Below are 21,166 nucleotides of genomic sequence, written 5' to 3' on the forward strand. Positions count from 1 at the left end.
CAAGAGGTCTGTCATTTGTCAGGTGCATCTTGTGTGTAGCCTTGGTAGTTATATAATTTGCACAACATTATAGTTTATTAAATAAAACCCAAAAGAAGCTTTAGTAAAGCACGCATCCTGAACTTGTACATTTTAAGGGTCTCTCATATGTTTTAATGAAGAAATAGGAGGCAAAGGGAAATTAACCAATTGCCTGAGATCACACAATGTTATTAATTAGGGAAGCCAAGACTGATACCAGGTTTTCTGGTTTCACATGTTGCAATTCAGCCACTAGATGAGTATCTCTTTCCCGCTCATGTTTTACATTAGAAGTTAATGCTCTGACTTTAATTGTTGGTAAATGAGAATACAGCGTTGGTGGCAGACAGAAGTCACTTGAAGGCTCGGTTTGTTGTCTACACCATGCATCTGCTTCACGTCCCACTAGACCCACCTTTCCTCACCCGACCCTCGCGTTGCTAGCATTGGAGCGGCCCTTGGGCATGTCACAGACAGTACTTTGCGCCCCTCGAGGAAATGTTTGCGAGTACCCATAAACGAAGTGCTTCGGTGCCATATTAATGGTAGAAGGCGCTATACAAACGAGGGCTGCAACGTAACATCAAGCAGGTTTCAGCAAATCCAGCAATTCTGTTTGCAAGGAAAAGTGGAAGGAATAAGAATATGCCAGGAGATCCTTTCCAAACACTGAAAAAATATTTTCTTTCTCTAAAACAAAGGCAACTGAAAGGTATATGAGGAGAGGGAGGTGCTTCTGCTCTGCTGATCTGAAAATCAACTGAATTCCGTGTAGCATGACAAGTCAATTGGCAGTAATTAACAGTGAGCACAATAGATGTAATGAATAGCGCAAGCTTTCACTTGGAGATGTGTGATAATGACTGCAACAGACAGAGGGATAATGGAAGTGGTACTTTGTTTGAAATCCTTTGAGCAAAAGTTTGCCGAAACTTTGGAGTTACTTTGAATTCCTTCGAAGCAAAAACAGCGTTTCCTTTCACATCTTTGCGTCAATAAGAGATGACAAAGGTGGATAATCCAAACTAAGAGAGACAAAGGACATACATCTTGGATTAAAAACCGCAGGAGACATGGTTTTTACAGTGACAAAATGGCTGACTGTATCGGTGACATCCATTCTAAAAAGCACAGACAAAGCCAATTGGTCTCGGCAATCCAAAGGCTATTGGCGTTGTCAATGTCTATTAGAGACAGTACGCTGTCTAGAGCAGAAACCTAACAATAAGGTATAGTTCCTTGTTTACTGCTACATTCCCGCCACAATGCTCGAGGCTCTCAATTAATTTTTAGCAAAGAGTTGTAATTTTCATCCCATGTTCACAAGGAATATACAACATGTCACGTTGAGAAAGCGCCTGTGCTGTCTAGAGCCGAGACCTAACAAAGTATGAAAAATAAAATAATTGTGTTAGAAATGGGGGTCTCTAGTTGGCAATGGCTGGCGCCACTGTCCAAATAGGGACCCTTCTTCCTAAGTCAGGGCAAGTGGGCTACCCCCTTTGACAACCTCAGCTCAACCCTGTGGTAACGTAGCACGAGCAGTCAGGCCTATCTCAGAGGCAATGTGTGAAGCACTTATGACCATGCACAACACGGTAATAATGACACCACAAAAGGACACAACTCAGGTAGGTATAGAAAAATATAATCTTTATCTAACAGGTTAACTCGAAATTCTCAAAGCGTTTCAACAACTACAATTCACGCTACCCAATAGGGACTCCAAAAAGCAATATGTATTCACCAGAACGTGACACTGACTGAGTTCAAGGCTGGGGCCTACGCGACCCGTTGCGCACCAGATACCTGTCAGTGAAAGGGGACACAGCACGCAGCTTCGCGAAGAAGCGGAGACAGTGACAGGCGGACTCCCAGCGACCAAAAGTCTTGGCTGCAGAGGTCCGTAGGGTGCACCCACAATGGTTCGGGCACTCGGGGACAGGGGGGCTCTCAGTGGCAGCAGCACGCGGCTGTGGCGACCCAGGCTGGTGGTGGCGATGACTCTCGTCGTGCAGCTCCGTGGTGGGCTCACAGCACCAGCAGCTCTCTCTTAGCTGCGGCAGCCCACGGGACGATAGCAACAATCTTCGATCAGGGTGAACAAGGTGCGGGCACACCACGGCAGGAGCTCACTCTTAGCTGCGGCAGCCCAGAGGGCAAATCCCAATGATGCGAAGCTGAAAAAGGTGCGGGCACTCAGCGGCCACAGTTCTCTCTTAGCTGCGGGGGGCCACAGGACGAATCACGATGATGCAAAAGTTGACAAGGGTGCGGGCCCGCAGCGGCAGCAGCTCTCTCTTAGCTGCGGCGGCCCACAGGACAAATCACAATGGTGCCAAATGGCAAGAGGTGCGGGCACTCAGCGGCAGCAGCTCTCTCTTAGCTGCGGGGCCCACGGGATGACTCACGATGCTGTAAAATGGCAAGGGGTGCGGGCATTCAGCGGCAGCAGCTCTCTCTTAGCTGCGGCGGCCCACAGGAGGGATCCCGAGGATGCCCAGTGGCAAAGGGTGCGGGCACTCAGCGGCAGCAGCTCTCTCTTTAGCTGTGGTGGCCCACAGGACAAATCACGATGAGGCAAAGTGGCCAAGGGTGCGGGCACTCAGCGGCTGCAGCTCTTTCTTAGCTGCGGCAGCCCACACACGGATCCAGCGAAAGGTTCAAATGTTCAGATTCAGACGGGCTCTCAGCGGCGGCAGCTCTCTCTTAGCTGCAGCGGCCCACACGGATCCAGCGAAAGGTTCAAGGGTCCAGATTCAGACAGGTTCTCAGCGGTGGCAGCTCTCTCTTAGCTGCAGCTGCCCACACGGATCCAGCGAAAGGTTCAAGGGTTCAGATTCAGGCGGGCTCTCAGCGGCGGCAGCTCTCTCTTAGCTGCAGCGGCCCACACGGATCCAGCGAAAGGTTCAAGGGTTCAGATTCAGGTGGGCTCTCAGTGGCGGCAGCTCTCTCTTAGCTGCAGCGGCCCACACGGATCCTGCGAAAGGTTCAAGGGTTCAGTCCGCAGTCCTCACAGTAGACCTAGATGCTCCGGATTACTCCACGGAGGCCTCACCTGCAAGCAGAATTCCTCGCACCGGAATTCCGACGGCTGACAGGATTAAGTCTAATGTCCCTGAGACATCTGCAGGAGGCGCTCTCGATTCAGGCCCTCGGGTAGTTTCTTTGGCAAGCTTGGTGAAAGTTTCAAAGTCCTTTCCTCTGTTCACTCGGACAGAGTTTCGTCTTGACATCCAGAAGGAACACACTTGGACAAAGTTCCAGCGCAGCATTTTATACCTAAAAAGTCTTTGTTCTCTAAGGTCGCAAATCACTGACTCCAGTCAGACCCAGTTTGGTGGGGTCGGGGAGCACTTGGTTTACGAGGTGACATCTGCCCTTTCAGAATGCGGGGGTCTGCTATCAGATGCACAGTGGGAGGTGGAGCCATCATTCACCTTGCCAGGCACGGCCCTGCTCGGATCAAAGACTCACCCCTCCCCAGGCTCCGAATACCGATCTCTCTCTCCAGCCATGTCTGACCCAGCTGGCCCTGCTGCTCAAAAACCAGACGGCCAATACACATAATCGCAAAGCCTACAGTAAAGCTTAGGCAAGAAACTACAGCGTTTTCAGAAGAGCCATTTCCAAACATAGGATATATAAACGGTCCTTACTAACAGGTGTCTCTCAATGTCCTGAGCACAAACATATCAAACTCGAAGTTCCTATCAGGTTCCTGGGACCAGATAGGATGATAGCAAGTAATCCACAACCGGCCCAGCCTGGCCTATGAGAACGGATTGTGTCACAGTAGCGACAGCGAAATGGAGGGTAACTCACTATTGGACATGCTACACAGATCCAGGCATTATGGTTATTCTAAGTCACACAGTTATTTATATACAAGGAGCATTCGCGCTGTGGCACTGATTAGTAGTGGCACGGCGCCCAGAGCATCTAAATCCAGCCAACATAAAAAATAGGAAGAGGGGAAGGGAGACCCACGCTAATGATGCAAGGTCTAACAAATTGGTACAATTCTTGCACACTTTCTGACAATTTAATAAACATTAAGGGAGAAGTATGTGATAAATGCGAGGTACTGACTGTGCTCTTTTTCATCCTTTTAGTTCCGGGTAAGATTTCTGTACTGTGTGTGAAGGCACGACTCTCTTGCTTGACGGTGCTGAACAACTTGCTCAGAGTTCCTTGTCATTTGTATGTGGCAGGTTGCTCATTGTACCACTAATGAAATACATATAATTAATAATCAACTGTGAGTCTTAACCATTGGTGTCAGCTTTTCCTCATATGCATAATTCCGCAAATACCATTCCAGCAATTTTTCATTTGTGTTTACTTTACACAAGAAAGAGACTTTCCAGTCCGAGTGGCAGATATGCAGTAGCAACTGATTTTCATTTTCCCATTCGTGGCTAAGGCTCACTATGGCAGAGTTATAGTCTTAAATGGGTACGCGCACTATTTTGTGAGTAGTTGTTGATATTACTTCTTCTGAAACATGGTGCTGACTAATAGCAACAAAAACATGTGTTTTCATACGTACCTGCAAAGGGCAAAGAAGATTGAGTGTGCATTATTTTCAAAAAGGTGTCTTTTACAAGAATTTATTATCGAATGTGCTGACTACACAGCTGAAGAAAAGAATGCAAACTAAATAACACTGCTCCAACTATTAATGGCTTCAAAACAATGTAACTGTTATTAACAATGTTAGAATACATGTGAGCCTGTAACTGCTGTATAAACAAGCAGCGAAGTTGGAGGACTTTGGGGTACAGAACAGGCACCCTCTGAAAACAGCGTCTGACATTTGTGCTTGGTCTTTGAATGCTCAGCACATGTGATGAGATAAGAACAAGATTTAAAGGGCTTTCTGAGCTGGAAATGAATGAAAACACACAGCATTTGTGTTAAGTGTCCAAAACAAACTAAACAAGTTGTTGCCCAAACACTTCCTAAAATGGCAGATGGATATAGTACTTGGTCCCTGCTCTTGGGAAGTGATAAACACAGGAAGAGGAATGACGCATGCATGCCATGGACAAATGGGGAGAATGAATAGGAGAGCGACGATGGAGCCAGGGAATGAAAAGCTTACGGGTGGGCTGATACCCACAAAGTATATAAACATGTCTCTTTGAGACAGTGCATGCGCTCTCTAGAACCAAGATACAAAATGGATAATTTTCAGGTGGTTTTGTCTATCTAGATCAAATTAAATAATCAACAGATTTTTGGAGCGGAAAGGTCCTCTACATAGTAAGAAAATGTGTACATCTGCCCTGAATGTCAAACTGTACTGTCGTCTGGATCACCAATGCTGATTTGTTGTCATAGGAGAACACTGATCATGTGTGTACCCCATGACATAGGTCTGTCTCACAGATTGCGGTCTAGTTGGACCAGCAGAGGTGACCAAAGCGCTGCCTTCATAGTGGTGGAAGGCTACCGCCTTTACCAGGAGCTAAGCAGCACAAGCACGGTGGTGACAGCATACTGTGCAGTGATCAGTAGTAATGAACTGGCCCTTTTTATCCCTGCGTTACAGGAGCAAGGCCTACAGGCTCACTCACCCTGTTAAAAGTTCCGCTGCTGTGTGCTTAACTCACCCTTGGCCTACTTTAGGTAAATGTGGAGTGCTGCATAGCGCAGGAGTAGTGACTCTTCGTTAGTTGTATGTGGGCCTGGGAAGGGTACAGTACAAGGGTGAAGCAGTAATGTGCAGTACATGTGTGTTTACTACATGTGCTGGTTGTATGGATGCCAGAGGAATATGTTACATAAGAGAAGTAGTGCTGTGCAGTACGTGCGCAAGCACCACATGTGCTGGGTGTATGTGTGCTTGCGTGAAGGACAATACATGAAAGGTGAAGCGTTGTGCAGCACATGCTTAGTGAGTTTTGGATGCTGGCAGTGCATGTGTTTCGACACCCTGGTTAAAGATATGAAAGCTTCAGTGCTGAACAGTGCATGCAGACTGTGAGTGTGTTCTGGATGAATGGGTGCATGTGAGAGTACAATGCATAGAGGTCTGAGTTCTGAACAGAAATTGTGCTATGAATGTACACTGAGTGAATGTGACTGTAATAGTACATTGTATGGAGAACCCTGGATTCCATTTTGGGAAGCCCAGGCTTGCCTGGTCATGTCTTCACCAAATCTGGCTAAGGGATTCCTCTACTCCTCATGTTAGAGGAATCCCCCAGCCAGATTGGTGTATGGCTGTATTCCTGTGAGCTGGGTGGGGACACAATGGAGGGAAGGAAGAGACTCCCTTTCCATCTCACATGACTGCTCTTTGATTCTGTGATAGATCACAAGGAAGGGGCCTGGGCACATCTCAGGAAAGGAGATGGGGCTGATGAGAGAATCATAAACGGTAGAACTTGGGGTCTGGGTTCAACCCTTTGATGTGAACATCACTGTGGCTGACATCAAGGTGTAAACTCTGGTCACTCCCATGAATTATGTATGCAATTGGAGTTCTGCCGGCTGTGACAGACCCCTTTCAAGAAGGAAGATGAAAAGGAGAAGTGTCCACTTCAAAAGAAGCAGAACCCCAACATAAAACATCAAAGACCCAGACCCTAAATTACATTTGATGTCTGAAAAAGGAATATTAGAAGGGGAGGTTGCGTCTCCAAAAATTAGCCATACAGGCTGCTGGTCTCCTTGCTGGTTGAGGGAACATCATCCAGGTCACAAGGATCACTTGCCCTGGAGCACCATCGCCTGCCTGCTTGCCAAGACCAGTGTGCCCTGGGAGAGAGAGGAGAGTCAGTGGCGTAACGAAACTAGAGGGGGCCCCCCTGCAAAGTACATGGAGGGCCCCCCTTCCAGCTCACTCGGGAGCTCTCAAGCCGGCATACTTTGCTGATGGGGTCCACTGGAGCTCGGGCCCCCAACACTGCGGGGACTGAGGAGGCCTGTGTTACGCTCCTGAGGAGAGCGTTGGAGGAAATGAGGTCCAGTGGGGATCCCTGCACAGGGATTCACTGATCCCTAAGCGAGGTCTGAGGCTGTGCACTGATTGGACCATTACCATGTGCAGTATCGACTCTGCGACTCTCGCTACCCAGGAGTGGGCCGCATTGTTCTGATCCATATAGGAAACTCTGGGCGGGAAGCGCAAAGCCCCCACACCACGCTGGGGTGACCCCAAATACCAGAGCGTGTTACTGTTGAGCTGAGTTTGTGCTAGGTGCGCCAAACCTGTGACTGCTGACATAGTCGATCCCATATGCCAGGAAGGGCCACCCTAGAGAGAGTGATCGCCTAAGTAGAGCCTGCACTCTGATCGTGAGTACAGCGGCAACCACTGGAGGGGCTGCCAATACCACTTTTACCTAGAGTTTGTCCCTCACCCCGGACTGAAGGAGAACTGCTTGAACTAGAGGATCAAACAGGCACGCCGTGTTCTGCTCCTGACAAAGTCCCCGAGGTTTGCTGAGTTGCCACCGAGTGCATCACATCCTCGATGGAGCTCTAGTCAAGAGCCAGAGGATCACACCCTCACCACCTCTGTTAGGGGAAGAGCAACCTTCCTTTTTGCCCACCGAGCGGGAGAAGCTCCGATCACTGGAAACTGACAGCCAGCGCTGCTCGACAAGCACAGCCTGTGCCTCCAGGTGCTGCCGTGTCCATCATGAGCAGCCTGATTTCACCTAACAGGATCTGGACTGGGGACAGACTGAGGAAAGGGCAAATGCTGCACTGTTGAACACTGCCATACCTCTGAATCAGATATGACTGAAACCAGGCCTTTGGTGCCCCAAGGGACTATCTTCTAACAGTGCTGGTGCACCATAGACAAAATTGACTAAGTGACTGAAAGGTCTGAAGGGAGAACTCTTGAGTATGGCCTAATAGTGTGCATTCCCTGATGTGGCCACCAGTGAATAGACAATAACCCTGAACACGTTACACGACGGAGGGTGGAACAGGGAGTCGCCTGACAACTGCTGGAGCCCTGACCTCGAGGGTATTGGGTTATTACATTTGAATGACGTATCTCTTTGTATGTGTAGAATTAGGACTAAAATACCACCTTTTCTCATAAAAGCAAATATTTGGCGGCACATTGATTTATTGTTTGTAATGTTTGCATTTTGGGTTATGAGTTGTGTTCACTGACCTGTATCTACATCCCACCGAGGAAGCCTTGACTGCTCAACCACCGTCACTGAGAGTCAAGTGCAGAAGGGGTACTTGGCCCAATTGAGCAGGATCCATAGTAGGTCGGACAAGTAAAAGGCCTCACCACCGCAATTGAGTCCTGTAGCCCCTGCATACACCGTGGCTCTCTGAAAGAGGTTCTTTCATTGATTTTTTTAAATGAACATCTTGGACTGAAAATGTGGCATCCCAAAATTGGTGGGCCTGGAGTATGCCCAGCCAGGTTTCTGGAAGCTTGGATATGACAAACACTTCCATTGAAGGTTTTTACCTCCTTGAAGCTTTGGTGGCTACCTCACTCCATATCATCGGCCACTGTTTCCAGACATGGGCTTCAGTGTGACAACCTAATCCATTCTGGACGTTATACACTTTCTTTCCTCCATTGATGTAACTGAGCCACTAAAACACCTGATCACAGTCCAAGACTGAAAACAGCGTCTGTATTGACATGGAGCGGTGGGCAACACAAGAGCAGGGGCGCCGCAAAGTGTGAGAAGAGAAAGCGCCCGCACCTCCCTCCACCCAAGGTGAGAATCAAAGTTCAAGTAAAACATTCTTGTTGATGCTTCTCCTTTAAGGGAGGAGACGGGATGCAACGTTCTACTTAAGGCCACTCTAAAGCAGGTCATTGACCCACTGTGGCCCTGGCACAACAGAATTGTCTTTGTCCAACATTTTCGGACATTGGTAGTCGGTGGGTACCACTAATATTTATTTCTTTGTTTTTATTTCTTATATGTTTTTGTACAGCTCTACTTACTACCAAAACTCCACTTCCCTTACATCTCCACCGAACAGCCCACTCAGATACGTCAGTGGTACAGGCACTTCCAAAGGCTTTGGTGCACTAGTGCAGGGGTAGAAAGTCTTAAGTTCTGAGCATCTGACTGATTGCTAAGAGGGTCCTTGGGTGCTGAGGGATGAGATTGGCCCAATCAGTGTTAGTTGAGGTATGAGTGGCACTATATAAGAGGCATCAACTAGATGCAGGAGCTGACCCTTCAGAGGCTGCAGAGCTGAAGAGCACCCTCATCTCTATCCTCAAAGAACAGCCAACCACATTTCTATCTTTGAAGAACATCTACTGACCAAAACTGTAAATGTTTCACTGTCCCCTACATTGGAATGCATAGTCTCCCACATTTCTTGAAGAATGGTCCAAGGCCATCAAAGCTCTATGTCTTTGCTCCAGTGGAAAAAGGGCAAATTTACATATCCTCCCTATGTCACAGACTCGTCACCACATTACTCATTCATACATTCATTCATTGGTGGGGCCCATAACACCAACACTCATACGTCTCACTCGAATTTGCACACAGGAGTATATGAAGCGCTGGACATGTGGGGGGGTACTTTGTTACCTATCCGGAGTAATTTCTTTACATTATAGACATTATATACATCTGCACCTTTAGAATCCTAACTTTAACATCAAGGCACTCCACCACATGGTCGATGGACCAATTAGTTGGACTGGTTGATGGTGATTTAGAACCAGCTAAAACACATTTAAAGCTTTGGAACCTTTCGGTTAACTTTCAATACCTTATTAAAGAATCACAAACTCATTTCTTATTAATCAATGTTTAGTTTATCTAATTAATTCACTCTGTGTTGGCATATTCAGGATTACAGTTCAAATCAGATTTCTATTGAGCGATTTCCAACCTTTGATCTTGAACATAAATTGCCATAACATTTATATTTACCTAAATTTGAATATTGGCGACCATTTCCAGAAGAACCCGTCAACCCACAGCAAAAATCAAAATCCCTTCAGATGGAATCGTCCTTTATAATCAAAGAGAAACCCAGGTAAGTCCAGGAAATCTCCCTCAGCACGACGTAGTCCCCACGATTTAGCCAAGGGACCAGGCGATCGCTCCAACGAACCAACAATCCAGCAAATCGACCCTCCACACCAACAGCCACCAACAGCGATAATGATACTAAATTCCCCCCCGTATATACTCTTTTTCTCCTTACTTTTAGGACAATGTGCAACAATTTAGGAGTAGAAAGTGTTCTGATTGGCTAAATCTTCAGAATTTTGTAAGTCTTGTCAATATTACCAGGTTTGCCTGTTTCCCATGAGACCGGGCATGATATCTTCCCAATTGTATTCTTTTCGTAGTTTCACAGGCGAAAGTTCTGAAGTAGCAACATGTAAACCTTCATGTACAGGTCGTTCATTGTCCCCTCAGTCATTCACACTAGTCTGGGTCTTAGCAGTCCCCCACGTTCCTATCCTTGACAAGGAACATTTTTTTTCTCATCGGAGGTCGCTTGGAGATCTTCAGAGCCATCCGAGTCTGCGCAGTGGGCATCGCGCTCACATGACGGTGGCCACTTCCGAACTCCGTTTTAAGTACTGCGGCCTAGTAGGCCCAAATGCCAACTTAAGCAAAAACAAACATAACAGTAATTAATATATAGAAATGAAGATTCTAATGTTAAACCCGCACTAATCCCAATATATATTAGTATTTTCCTAGCTTGTAGAAACATTCAAAGCAATAATACTCACCATTCTGCAGCACTGGAAGCACAAACCATCACAAAAGCAACATGAATCACGCTATTCTCTATTTCAACACATCCTAAAGTTAGTTTGCGTACCACAGTTAATTATTTAATTAGTTGCCATGCAATTAGCATTTTAGTCCAACGTGTATCTTGTGTTTATTAAGGTGCAAGGATTGATTAATTATACCACTTCACACAATTAGTACAAGTTAATATTTAGAATGATTATGTCATTAATATTTCTTGCAAAAATAGAGGAGGTATACAAAATTTTGCTTTACCTGCTCCTTCATCTTATACCAGCTACAACCGGTCAAGCCATGTTGTTTGTCAATGCCAATCAATAGTGCCAGAATGATAAGACCAGACCTCCCATCACCAACCCCAAGTCCACAACCCTGAGAAAAAATGTAAAGTAACGTGCAAATCGATACTGTCATTCAAAGAAGAGCGAGTTGGGACTGACCAACCTTAAGTGCCCGGCCTCTTCTCTAAAAAGAAGCCGTCAAATAGATCAGTCACGTGTCTGAGAGCACATTCGCCCTGTGTTTGCACTCAGAAGCCCTGGTTTTTGCGGAAACTGGAATTGTTGGTACAATACTTCCCCTAACATTGTCAACCCCTGCCAAACAACAGACCACAATCACCACCACGTTTGGCCCGGCTACCGTGGACGCCAAGAATGCATACGCAACGCTCCTGGAGTCCCACTTCAGATACATGAAAACATATTTCTTCTACAAACACTACACACCTCATTTCCCACTCAGGGTCACTCCAATCAAAGACAGGTCTGTTTAAAGCTCAGACTTGACACGCCAGTGCCAGAGAGAGATGCTCCCAAACAAGGTAAGGCTGGGCCCACCAGTGGTGCCAGATGCTCCTGCAGTCTCTGGCTTCCTGTGTGTCCCAGTGTACAGCTTTGGCCACAGCTATCAACCCGAGTGGCTCCAGCTTCCATGCTCGAATAGTGAACTCTTCACATGATCCTGCAATGCACACTCCTGCCTGCCTGGGCGGCCACATGCACATCAGGGGGTCATCAGGGGAAAAGACAGAAAGTCCGAGAATTAAGCACTCTGAATTTGGAAACTGTACGCTATGAGATAGCATTTTCAGTATGTTTATTCTACCTCTCGTATTGCATTTTCTTTTTCGACGTCAGTTTTGCTCCTCATTTCCACTGAGTCTCAGCGCACACGGATGTCAATCCCCCCTTTCCGCCTTCCTTCCATTGACCGAGTCTCTTGTTCTTGTGCAGGGTCGCTATGAGGTTCCTGTGCTGTGCGGTGGTGTTGGTCGTGTGCTGCGAGATGTGTTTCACTAAGTCCATCTCTTACGGCGGTGAGCTGATTCCATTAAACCCAGGTGAGTGTTGTGAGGCGAGGCACCTTCACCCACCTCCACTGATGCAAGAAGGCAACCGAGGGAGCGCTCAAGAGAGGGAGCGATGGCAAGCTGTTTCACACCTGTGTCAGCGATGCTAGTTGTTGGGGACTCTCTTAATTGTAATGTCATTTTTATTGGAAGAGTTCAACAGTGAAGAAATGTAACAATTCATTAAAATAATGCATCTTGGTGAAAATATTATTCAAGTTACAAAAAATACATAAAAGGACCTCTGGATAATACAGCCAATAAATAATCTCATATTGCACATTTTCCAAATTTCCCCCATTCTTCCTTATATAACCTACTTTTCAGCTAAGTGTCCCCCAAAGTCTCTGGAATTTATTATATGATCCTGAGCTTAGTGCATATCTATTTTCCTAGCCCTTAATTCTTAACACTTTGGACCACCATTGTTGGAATGTTGGGATGACTTCCGACCACCATTTTTCAAGAATTATTGGTCTAGCTATTAAACAATAATAAACAGTCGTTTTTTTCCAATGGTCCCATGCTAATACTAGGAGAATACCCTAGAACCGCTGTCAAAACGTCTATTGACTGTTCCAGTCCTAAGATGTGGAAGCAATACTTCTCAATCTATGCCCAGAATTGTTTTATTTTTGTACAGTCCCGGATAATAGGGGTCCAACTGATCCCGCCGCCTCCCCTCGCCCTTCCATTGAACACCAGAAAATAATTTCTGGTATCTGGTGGTTTTATTTGGTGCAAAAAAGCCGAGCTCTATTTTTTTGGGACTCTTAAGTGTCAATTATAAAAAAGAGGGTGGTGGTATAGGCAGTGTGGGAACTGTTTTGATGGGAAGTGTACCCAGGACAATCCAAGTATACTGAACCCCAATTGAGTCAATTGGGGCTTTTACCCATGGTGTCCTATGGCTGCCTATTGGACCCACAACTGAGCACCAAGTGCACCCCTTTAACACTTGACAATCAAGGCATCGAGGCCTCAGTATGCCATCGCTGTTTTAAATCCTGATGGCAAATCCCCACAAGTTGCTCTGGTGAATCCAGAACATCGTGGCCCCCTCCATGTTGGGGTGGTGTAACAGTAGCGCAATTTCGAACTAGGTCACCTAAAATACACAGCCTCATCAGAGAAGACCATCCAGGGGCATGTGATCGGTACAAAAGGAGCGTGGCCAGAACGCGCATTATTTCATTGCAGTAGCGCCTCTGAAGAAGGAAACGAAACGCGTCAGGCTCTAAGCAATGAGCTGTTATGAACATCGGTATGCCAGAGCTGTTTATACCGAGTAAACCTTGCAGCTGATGTCAGCAGAGGAGTACCCCCCAACGTGTGAGCAACCTCGGAGCAGCATAAATATATATATATATATATATATATATATATATATATATATATATATATATATATATATATATATATATATATATATATATATATATATATATATATGTGATCAAGACCGGAGAGACCCAGTCAAAACGCGTCATGCTATGGATGTTGCAATAAAGCACTGTAGAATTTAAAGATACGCAGTGGTCCGAACTTGATTTTCCGAGAGGTGGGATTCATTTCAGGATTGTGGCTTTTCATATATATATATATATATATATATATATATATACAAATTCACTGAAAAAACCATAGGTTTCACACATGTTATAGTTAGCTGGAAATTTTACTGATAAAAAACCTATGAAATTCCCCCGTTATAGTTAGTGCAGGCAACTATAACTCACGCGACCGCAATCCTCTGCTGATGCTAATACTGTATTTAGACACCTATTTGCCCATGTCTTCTTCCATTAAATTTTAGCTATACATATATTACAATTATTTTTTTTTCATAAAGACACATATGTCATCAGCAGAGGATTGCGGTTGCGTGAGTTATAGTTGCCTGCACTAACTATAACGGGGGAATTTCATAGGTTTTTTATCAGTAAAATTTCCAGCTAACTATAACATGTGTGAAACCTATGGTTTTTTCAGTGAATTTGCAAGGTTTTTTAAATGCTAATTCCTAACTATAACGTGTGTGAAACCTATGGTTTTTTCAGTGAATTTGTACGTTTTTTTAAATGCTAAGTTACTTTACGCCATTCGTGGCGTGCGCGCCCACTTAACGCAGTTCGTTCCGTGCGCGCACAGTGAGCACGCGGTGCGCTTCGCGCACCGCGCGCCCACTTTACGCAGTTAGTGCCGTGCACGCACGGTGGGCACGCGGTGCGCTATGCGCACCGCGTGCCCACGTTACGCTGGATGGGCCATGTACGCACGATGCGCTTCGCGCACCGTGCGCACATGGAGGGCATATTACGCGCTTCGTTGTGCAAGGTAAACTTTTACATTTTCATTGCATACATATGCAAGGCACAAATGGTGCCCTTCGGCCACCATTTGCACAAGGGGTGGGGAGACTATGGTTAATTTTTTTTTTTTTTACATTTATATTCCCATACCGCCAGTAGGTAATATATATATATATATATATATATATATATATATATATATATATATATATATATATGCACAAATGAAGTGGGTTTTCCTGGGACCAGTCCCGTGTCAGGTGGTGCGTCAACCAGCAAAAGCCCTAAGCCGGAAATGAATTAATCCAAAATTCGTCAAAGTATAGGACGCACTCTCAGAGGTCAAGATGCTACACCAAAAGTTTTATTTGTAAACCGCTACACGTTTCGACACAAACAATGTGTCTTGTTCACACGATAGTACAGCTTCACAAAAAAGTGCATAAATCGAAAATGAACATAAAAGACATACCACCAAATGCAACAGTGTGCAAAGTAACGGTGGCGGCCATATTGTAAAAGGTTGGAATTCACCTATTACCAAATGATTACAGTTCTCGTGTCTCGTGAAGTTACTGATCATTCTCATCTTTGGCAGACATGGCTCAAGAATTCATGTTATTCGAATGCTAGATACCTCAAGCACATATGTTTATCAAAGGCAGGGCAATTGAAGCAAAAATATCGTCAAGCTAGTGTTTCCATGATGAACCCCCAAGTGGGGGAACTCATATTAGATCAGATGATCCAATGATCGAGCATTGACCCGAGATAGATAAAGGACAGTATGTGATCTCATAATTATTATATCAATAAATTATAGCATCGTAATTGTGAAAACATATGTGAATCCAACATTAATGCATGATTACTATTTACAGTTTGCAATAGCTCACCAATTAGTCATGAGTGTCCATTATTGAGCAAGTTGATCAAGCACAAAAAACACATTGCATTTCCCAAGTGGGGGAACAGGTTTGTTACCCTTGTGCCCTAAGACCATGCAACAAATACTGATGTAAGAGTTCATGGAGCTTAAAATCTGCATCAGCCAATGCTGTGCAACAAGACACAAATTCAATATATATAACCGACAAGTGTCCATGGCCTGAAGATAAATGTTATCTCGATGTTCACTGTTAAACAAGTGTTATACCATAAACAAAACTACCAACAAATAGCTAATGCTAAACGAGTGCAATAAAAGTTCTTCCTTATCTTTCAATGTGTGCAGAAAATCATTGCAAAGAAAAGGGTGGGGAACCCGTGCAGAGTCCTGGAACATGATGGGTGCCTTCCTTTTCTCCTATGGTAAAATAAGAAGAAAAAGATATTTACAATTTAAAATTTGATCTTATAACAGATATACTAAAAAAACTCAAGGTTAAACAGTACATCAACACAGTTGCAAACTAGGGAGAAAAGCTGCAAGAAAGGAAAAGAAAGGAAAAAAAAAAAATATATATATATATATATATATCAGAAAGACTACTTCCAACAGCCTTGAGGATCCTTCAACTGCCAAAGGAAAGAGTACACGAGCCTGGATTTGGTGCTGGTTTCTTTATTTGCCCAGAGCGACGGCCATAACGTTTCGGCTCCGTGGAGCCTTGATCATATATATATATGCTCCTCCGGTTGCTTAGGTTCACCCACCACCTGCAGAACAGAGGGCTCGTCAGCAGAACGGACCTCTCAAGCACGGTTCGATAACATTAACGAACACTTCCTCTCACAACAGGAATGCCAACACCGTGTATATATATTATACCGATAAAAACAAAGGTTACAGGGATGTTATAGTTAGGAACTATAATATAAAAAACTTTGAATTTCACTGAAAAAAAACAAAGGTTACAGGGACGTTATAGTTAGGCTCAGATTTCACTCATACAAAACCAGTGAAATTCAGCAGTTATAGTTACCTGAGCAAACTATAACTAACGCCCCCGCAATGCATTGCTTATGACCACACATATTACATCACTCATGACATGGTGAGTGACATCACTCATGACACCTCAAATGACACCTTCTGAAAGCCTTAAGAGGGGTCCGTGCGGCCCCTTTTTAAAAAAAAAACAATGCCCCGGGGAGGTGGTGTCCCCAGGACCCTGGGTGTTCATGCGGCCTGACATATTTTTTTTTCAAATTAGCCCCACGGAGGTGGTAGTTCCCAGGGCATATATAAGCCCTTGGAGGGGGGCCTCGCGTGCCTGTCCATATTTTTTAAATAAATCTCTGCATGCCCCTGGTACCTGGTCCTCCCGGGGGCAACCATAAAAACTAGCGCGGGAGACAAACTCCCACGGATGAGGTTGTTGTATAGTGGCAGTAGTCAGGGGCACTTCATTGACTTTATATATCATCTGTGAAAATGCACTAGTACACAGGAGTCTTTAGTTTCCTTGGGCTCTCAAAGGGGTCCCTCTGTTTGTGGGAACCGTTCTTTGGTCCTGGACGAGTCACAGTTGTGCAGTATCAGTATGGATGCCACAGTGCAGAGTATCACACCTTTGTTTTGTGCAGGTCCGGTTGTGACAGACTCAGGTCTCTTCTTTGTCCTCTGCTGCAGTTTGAATCAGAACTGAGGTTCTGATGCCGGGGTGCTCCTTAAATCCTTCATTTAAGAGTATTTTCTGGATGTGGGTGCAAATAGCCAATGGACTAATAACCTCTGCAGCTTATTTTCCCCTGAGGTGACCAGATCACCTCAGGGGTGTGTGTCCCCTTTTCTACCCAGAACCCTCTATTTTGCCACTTTTTAAAATGGCTGATACTTTCCTTAGCTGTACAGACCAGGTAGCCCATGTAGGGGTGTGGCTCGCCTTCTGGGCGTGTACATCTCCTGACTACATAATTTTCCCACCTGACCGGGTGCCAATGGGCCTGGGGACAAAGGGGGGTGTGTTTCCTGCTTTGGGAGGCAGACTGGATACATATCAAATGCAGTGTAAGCTTTGAAGCTCATCGCATTGATGCGCCGCTTCACTAGCCATCCTGTCAGGGAGGGAAGTGTCACCTCCTTCCAACCCCAGGCCTTTGTTTCTCCTGGCAGGGGGTCAGATTCTTGTCTTGGAGGCTGCAGCTGTGGGCTGTCATCCAGGGCACAGGAAAGGTTTGGGCAAGCAGGTGGGAAAACTTTCAGGTAGTCACCAGGGTGCATGCCACATCAACGCTGACAAGGGAATCATGGCAGGGGTAATGAGGCAAGTTGTTTGATACCAAACATTATATATTATAGTGGTACCATAATAAAGCTGGCAACCTCAGGGGTGCCCGGGTGCCAGCCCATGTTGTAGTATGGAACGCTGATCACTTCTAGATATGTGTAGCCCTTAATGGAAAGAGGCGACTATAGGGACATATAAGCTTGCACTTATATGTCCACCCCTTTAATGTAATGCAACCTGCCTCCTGGGCTCAGGAGGCCTTTCTTAGGGGTGACTGTCATATATTAAAATGAGTGCTTTGACCTTGCCACTCAAGGTGAGGATAAAGTTGAGTTTGAGCAGTTTTCACTGCTCCTGCAGTCTGAAATAGCAGGACTGCTGCCATCTGTTTACTTGGGTCACTCAGGATGTCACAACCACTGCTTCAGGCCCTGGTGACTCCTTTAACTACCATGCCCTGGATACCACTGGTACCATTTACTAAGAACCAATAAGTCTCTGGTAAATGGTACCAATGGTTAAAGTCCCTGCCGATTGGGTTTACCAATTCACATGTATCCGTTTTAGGGTGAGAGTACTGGCACTGGGGCCTGGCAGCAGGCTCCAGTGCACTTTCAGAGTCAAAACCATCAGGATTGGGGCAAAAAGTGTTGGTAAGTGACCGCACAAAAAGGGCACTTTCTATTTACACTAGCTGTGCATATATGTAGTCCTTAAAAATTCCCACTTTACTCTTATATGAAATATTTGGGGCCAATGCATCAATGCATGTAAGAGTAAGAATTTGTAAAGGAATACTTACTACTTGGGTACTGTAAACTCCCTTTGTGAATAGGCCCATAATTGTGTACTGTGTGACTTTTATACCAGCCGCTGTGCGAAATATACTTTTGATATTTTCATCTCTTTCTGCAACTTGCATTGTGGATATGTTTATCAGTTGCACAATTTAATTCTGTGATGAGGTACAAATGTTCCACCAGTAGTTGTGTGATGTGTCCTTCGGATATTTCCATAAGGGGCTCTTTGTGTGACATCTGCTCTGGGGATTGCTCCCACTTCATTTATCTGTGATGTGCACTGTTGCTATTTTACTCAGTCAGTACTGTAAGCCCTCTATGCTTCCTTCTACATGTGATACATGCTTTCAACCCATCAGCTCTTCTTCTCTGTATAGACATTAAATGAAGGATATCCTATCTTGGTTTGGGAAGGCTCTTCATGTTAACGTGTGTGCTTGTTTTCCCTGGGGGAGCAGGAAGTGTACAGGACAGCGACAGGATCAGAGCTGCCGCTGCCACGGAGGATCTCTGCAGTCTCTTTGAATCCATCATAGTGGCCTCACTTCTAGAGGTCGAGAACCTGTCCATCCAGCCAAGCTATGGAACTTCTGCTGCTGTTGACCCCTGGGCTCTGTGGAAGGACTATGCTGAGGACATGTTGTCCATCTTCGACTTCTTGGGGCGCCAGAAGAGGCAGGAAACCGCTGGGTACAATGTGAACTCCTTCGGTCTGCGCTTCGGCAAAAGGGACACCAAGTTCAACTGGAACTCCTTCGGACTTCGTTTTGGCAAGAAGCGGCAGGTTCCGGTCCCCATGTCCAAGGTCCACCAAATGCTGTGCCAAGAATAGCGGGTTGGGCTTCTAGCAGCAGCAGATCTCTTCAAGTGTGAACAGCCCTAGGGACATTTAGAAAATTCCACATACTGGACATATGTTCAATGGAAAATCCGATTTATGGGACTTCTTGGTTTCTGATAAGCGAAGAACTTGCATTTAAACAAAGACATTGAACAATGTCCTAACTGTAAAGACTGGTGTAGGGGTACTTTTAGTAAATTGTTTGACAATAAATGTTAAAACTTTTTTTTCCTTTATATTGGATTATGTTTACCTGTGGGAACATGCATTTGTCCTAGGGAGATGTGGTCTAGAGGCCAGTTTTTGTCTTATTGGGATTCTTGGCGAATTATTTTACATTCCTGTATGGTAGCACCTTACTGTTCCAAAAACATTAGAAGCACTTAGAAATAGTTCAAATATTTTTTTCAAATTTAGATACGTACATCATTCGTATCGCAAAATTCTTCCTCTAGTCTACATATTCATGTTTTTCTTTTAAAAACTTTGAAGCCTAAAAAATCTGTGTTAGCCTTGCTTACAGGGGATAGCTGCGCAAATAACCAACAGGAGTTGTCATATCCACGAGCATGCATCATTATTTTTAATCATTCAAAAAGCATTTCAACTGGATAAAATTCTGTTCTACATCGGCTCTAAATATCAGCCCAGTGCAGCGAATCGATTTCAGCGACTTGTTGTGCATCGTTTCACGGTAGATGGGCCCCTTCTGTTAGCATGACTAGCGCAGCTGCCACACCGCTTTCCATTGTGGTACTCAGTACAGTCAGGCATTCATCTGTTAGGTCATCAGTACACGAAGTTCACTGCTTTGCGGATACCCCCATTGAATTTTGCCAAAAAGTACCCTAATTTAATAAATTGCCACAATTACAACTGGTGGCCCACCACTGTTTGAGCCCATAGATTTTCAAAGCATAGACTAGTTGTTGTGGATTTTCTTTTTATTCAAATATGCCTTCGATTAAAATTGTGACTTTGGTGCAGAATTCACTTTGCCAAAAATGTAACAAAAAAATAGGAATTGCCGCACAGAGACACGCAGTCCTAACAGTTGCGATTTCATCTGATCGCAATTGAATATTTGAAACTATTTGGTATATTTCGTATGACCTATAAGTATTTTACTTTGGCCACTCTTTGGGGCATATGTACAAACCCCTATCGCCACCACAACGTCACCTATAGTGATGTCGTGGTGGCGATAGGGGCTGCGCCTTTTGTACAGGCAGCGTTAACCCACTTAACGTGGCTTAACGCTGCCTTGTATATAAGGCCCCCTTTCACGCTATGGTTAGCGTGAAAGGGGTGGGCAGTGGGTGTTGCGGTGGGCGTTCCACCGCAACACCCATTCATTTTGACGCTGCCCCCTATGTACAAGGGTGGCTTATATAGGAGGCAGCGCCAAAATTAAGACCAGGTAAAAACTGGTCTTAAGATGGCGAAACGAGGAGAAATGCATTATTTCTCCTCATTTTTGCTTTTTCCATTTGTGCTCCCTTGTGTCATTTTGTCACTTTCATGTGTGCTGCATGAAGCACCACACATGAAAGTGACAAAATGGCATTTTAGGATTGTTTATGTGCAGGAAGGGATACCTTCCTACACATAAACAATCCCCCCCCTGCACGCAGACACCCTTGCACTCTGGTGCAAGGGTGCCTGCGTTGGCGCTAAGTTGCTAAACTTAGCGCCATCCCAGGGGGAAACGAAAGGCTGCACCACATTCTTGTAAATATGGTGCAGCCTTGCGTTTCAGAAGTGGAGGAAAGAGGCGTTAAGCCAGGAAGGCTACCGACTGTCTACTCCACTTCCTTGTACATATCACCCTTTATTCTTCACTCGATGCTCACTGTCTTCTTCACAATCTAGACAACTTCAGCTTTACTTCCAGTGGCATTGAGATAAACCTTGTGCATATACTGC

General features: G+C 45.1%; 1 protein-coding gene across 1 annotated transcript in view; it reads left to right on the forward strand.

Moving 5' to 3' along the window:
* Positions 1-19,904, forward strand: part of LOC146809485 (uncharacterized) — a 72,554-nt gene extending 52,650 nt beyond the window's left edge. Inside the window, exons 2-3 of the mRNA XM_085614346.1 lie at positions 11,999-12,105; positions 18,858-19,904. Coding sequence (XP_085470472.1) covers positions 12,006-12,105; positions 18,858-19,231 — 474 coding nt within the window. The 5' untranslated portion in view covers positions 11,999-12,005 and the 3' untranslated portion in view covers positions 19,232-19,904. The remainder of the gene's footprint in view (positions 1-11,998; positions 12,106-18,857) is intronic.
* Positions 19,905-21,166: the final 1,262 nt, after the last annotated feature.

This window comes from Triturus cristatus, chromosome 7 (genome assembly GCF_964204655.1).
Source record: "Triturus cristatus chromosome 7, aTriCri1.1, whole genome shotgun sequence".
Taxonomy (NCBI): Eukaryota; Metazoa; Chordata; class Amphibia; order Caudata; family Salamandridae; genus Triturus; species Triturus cristatus.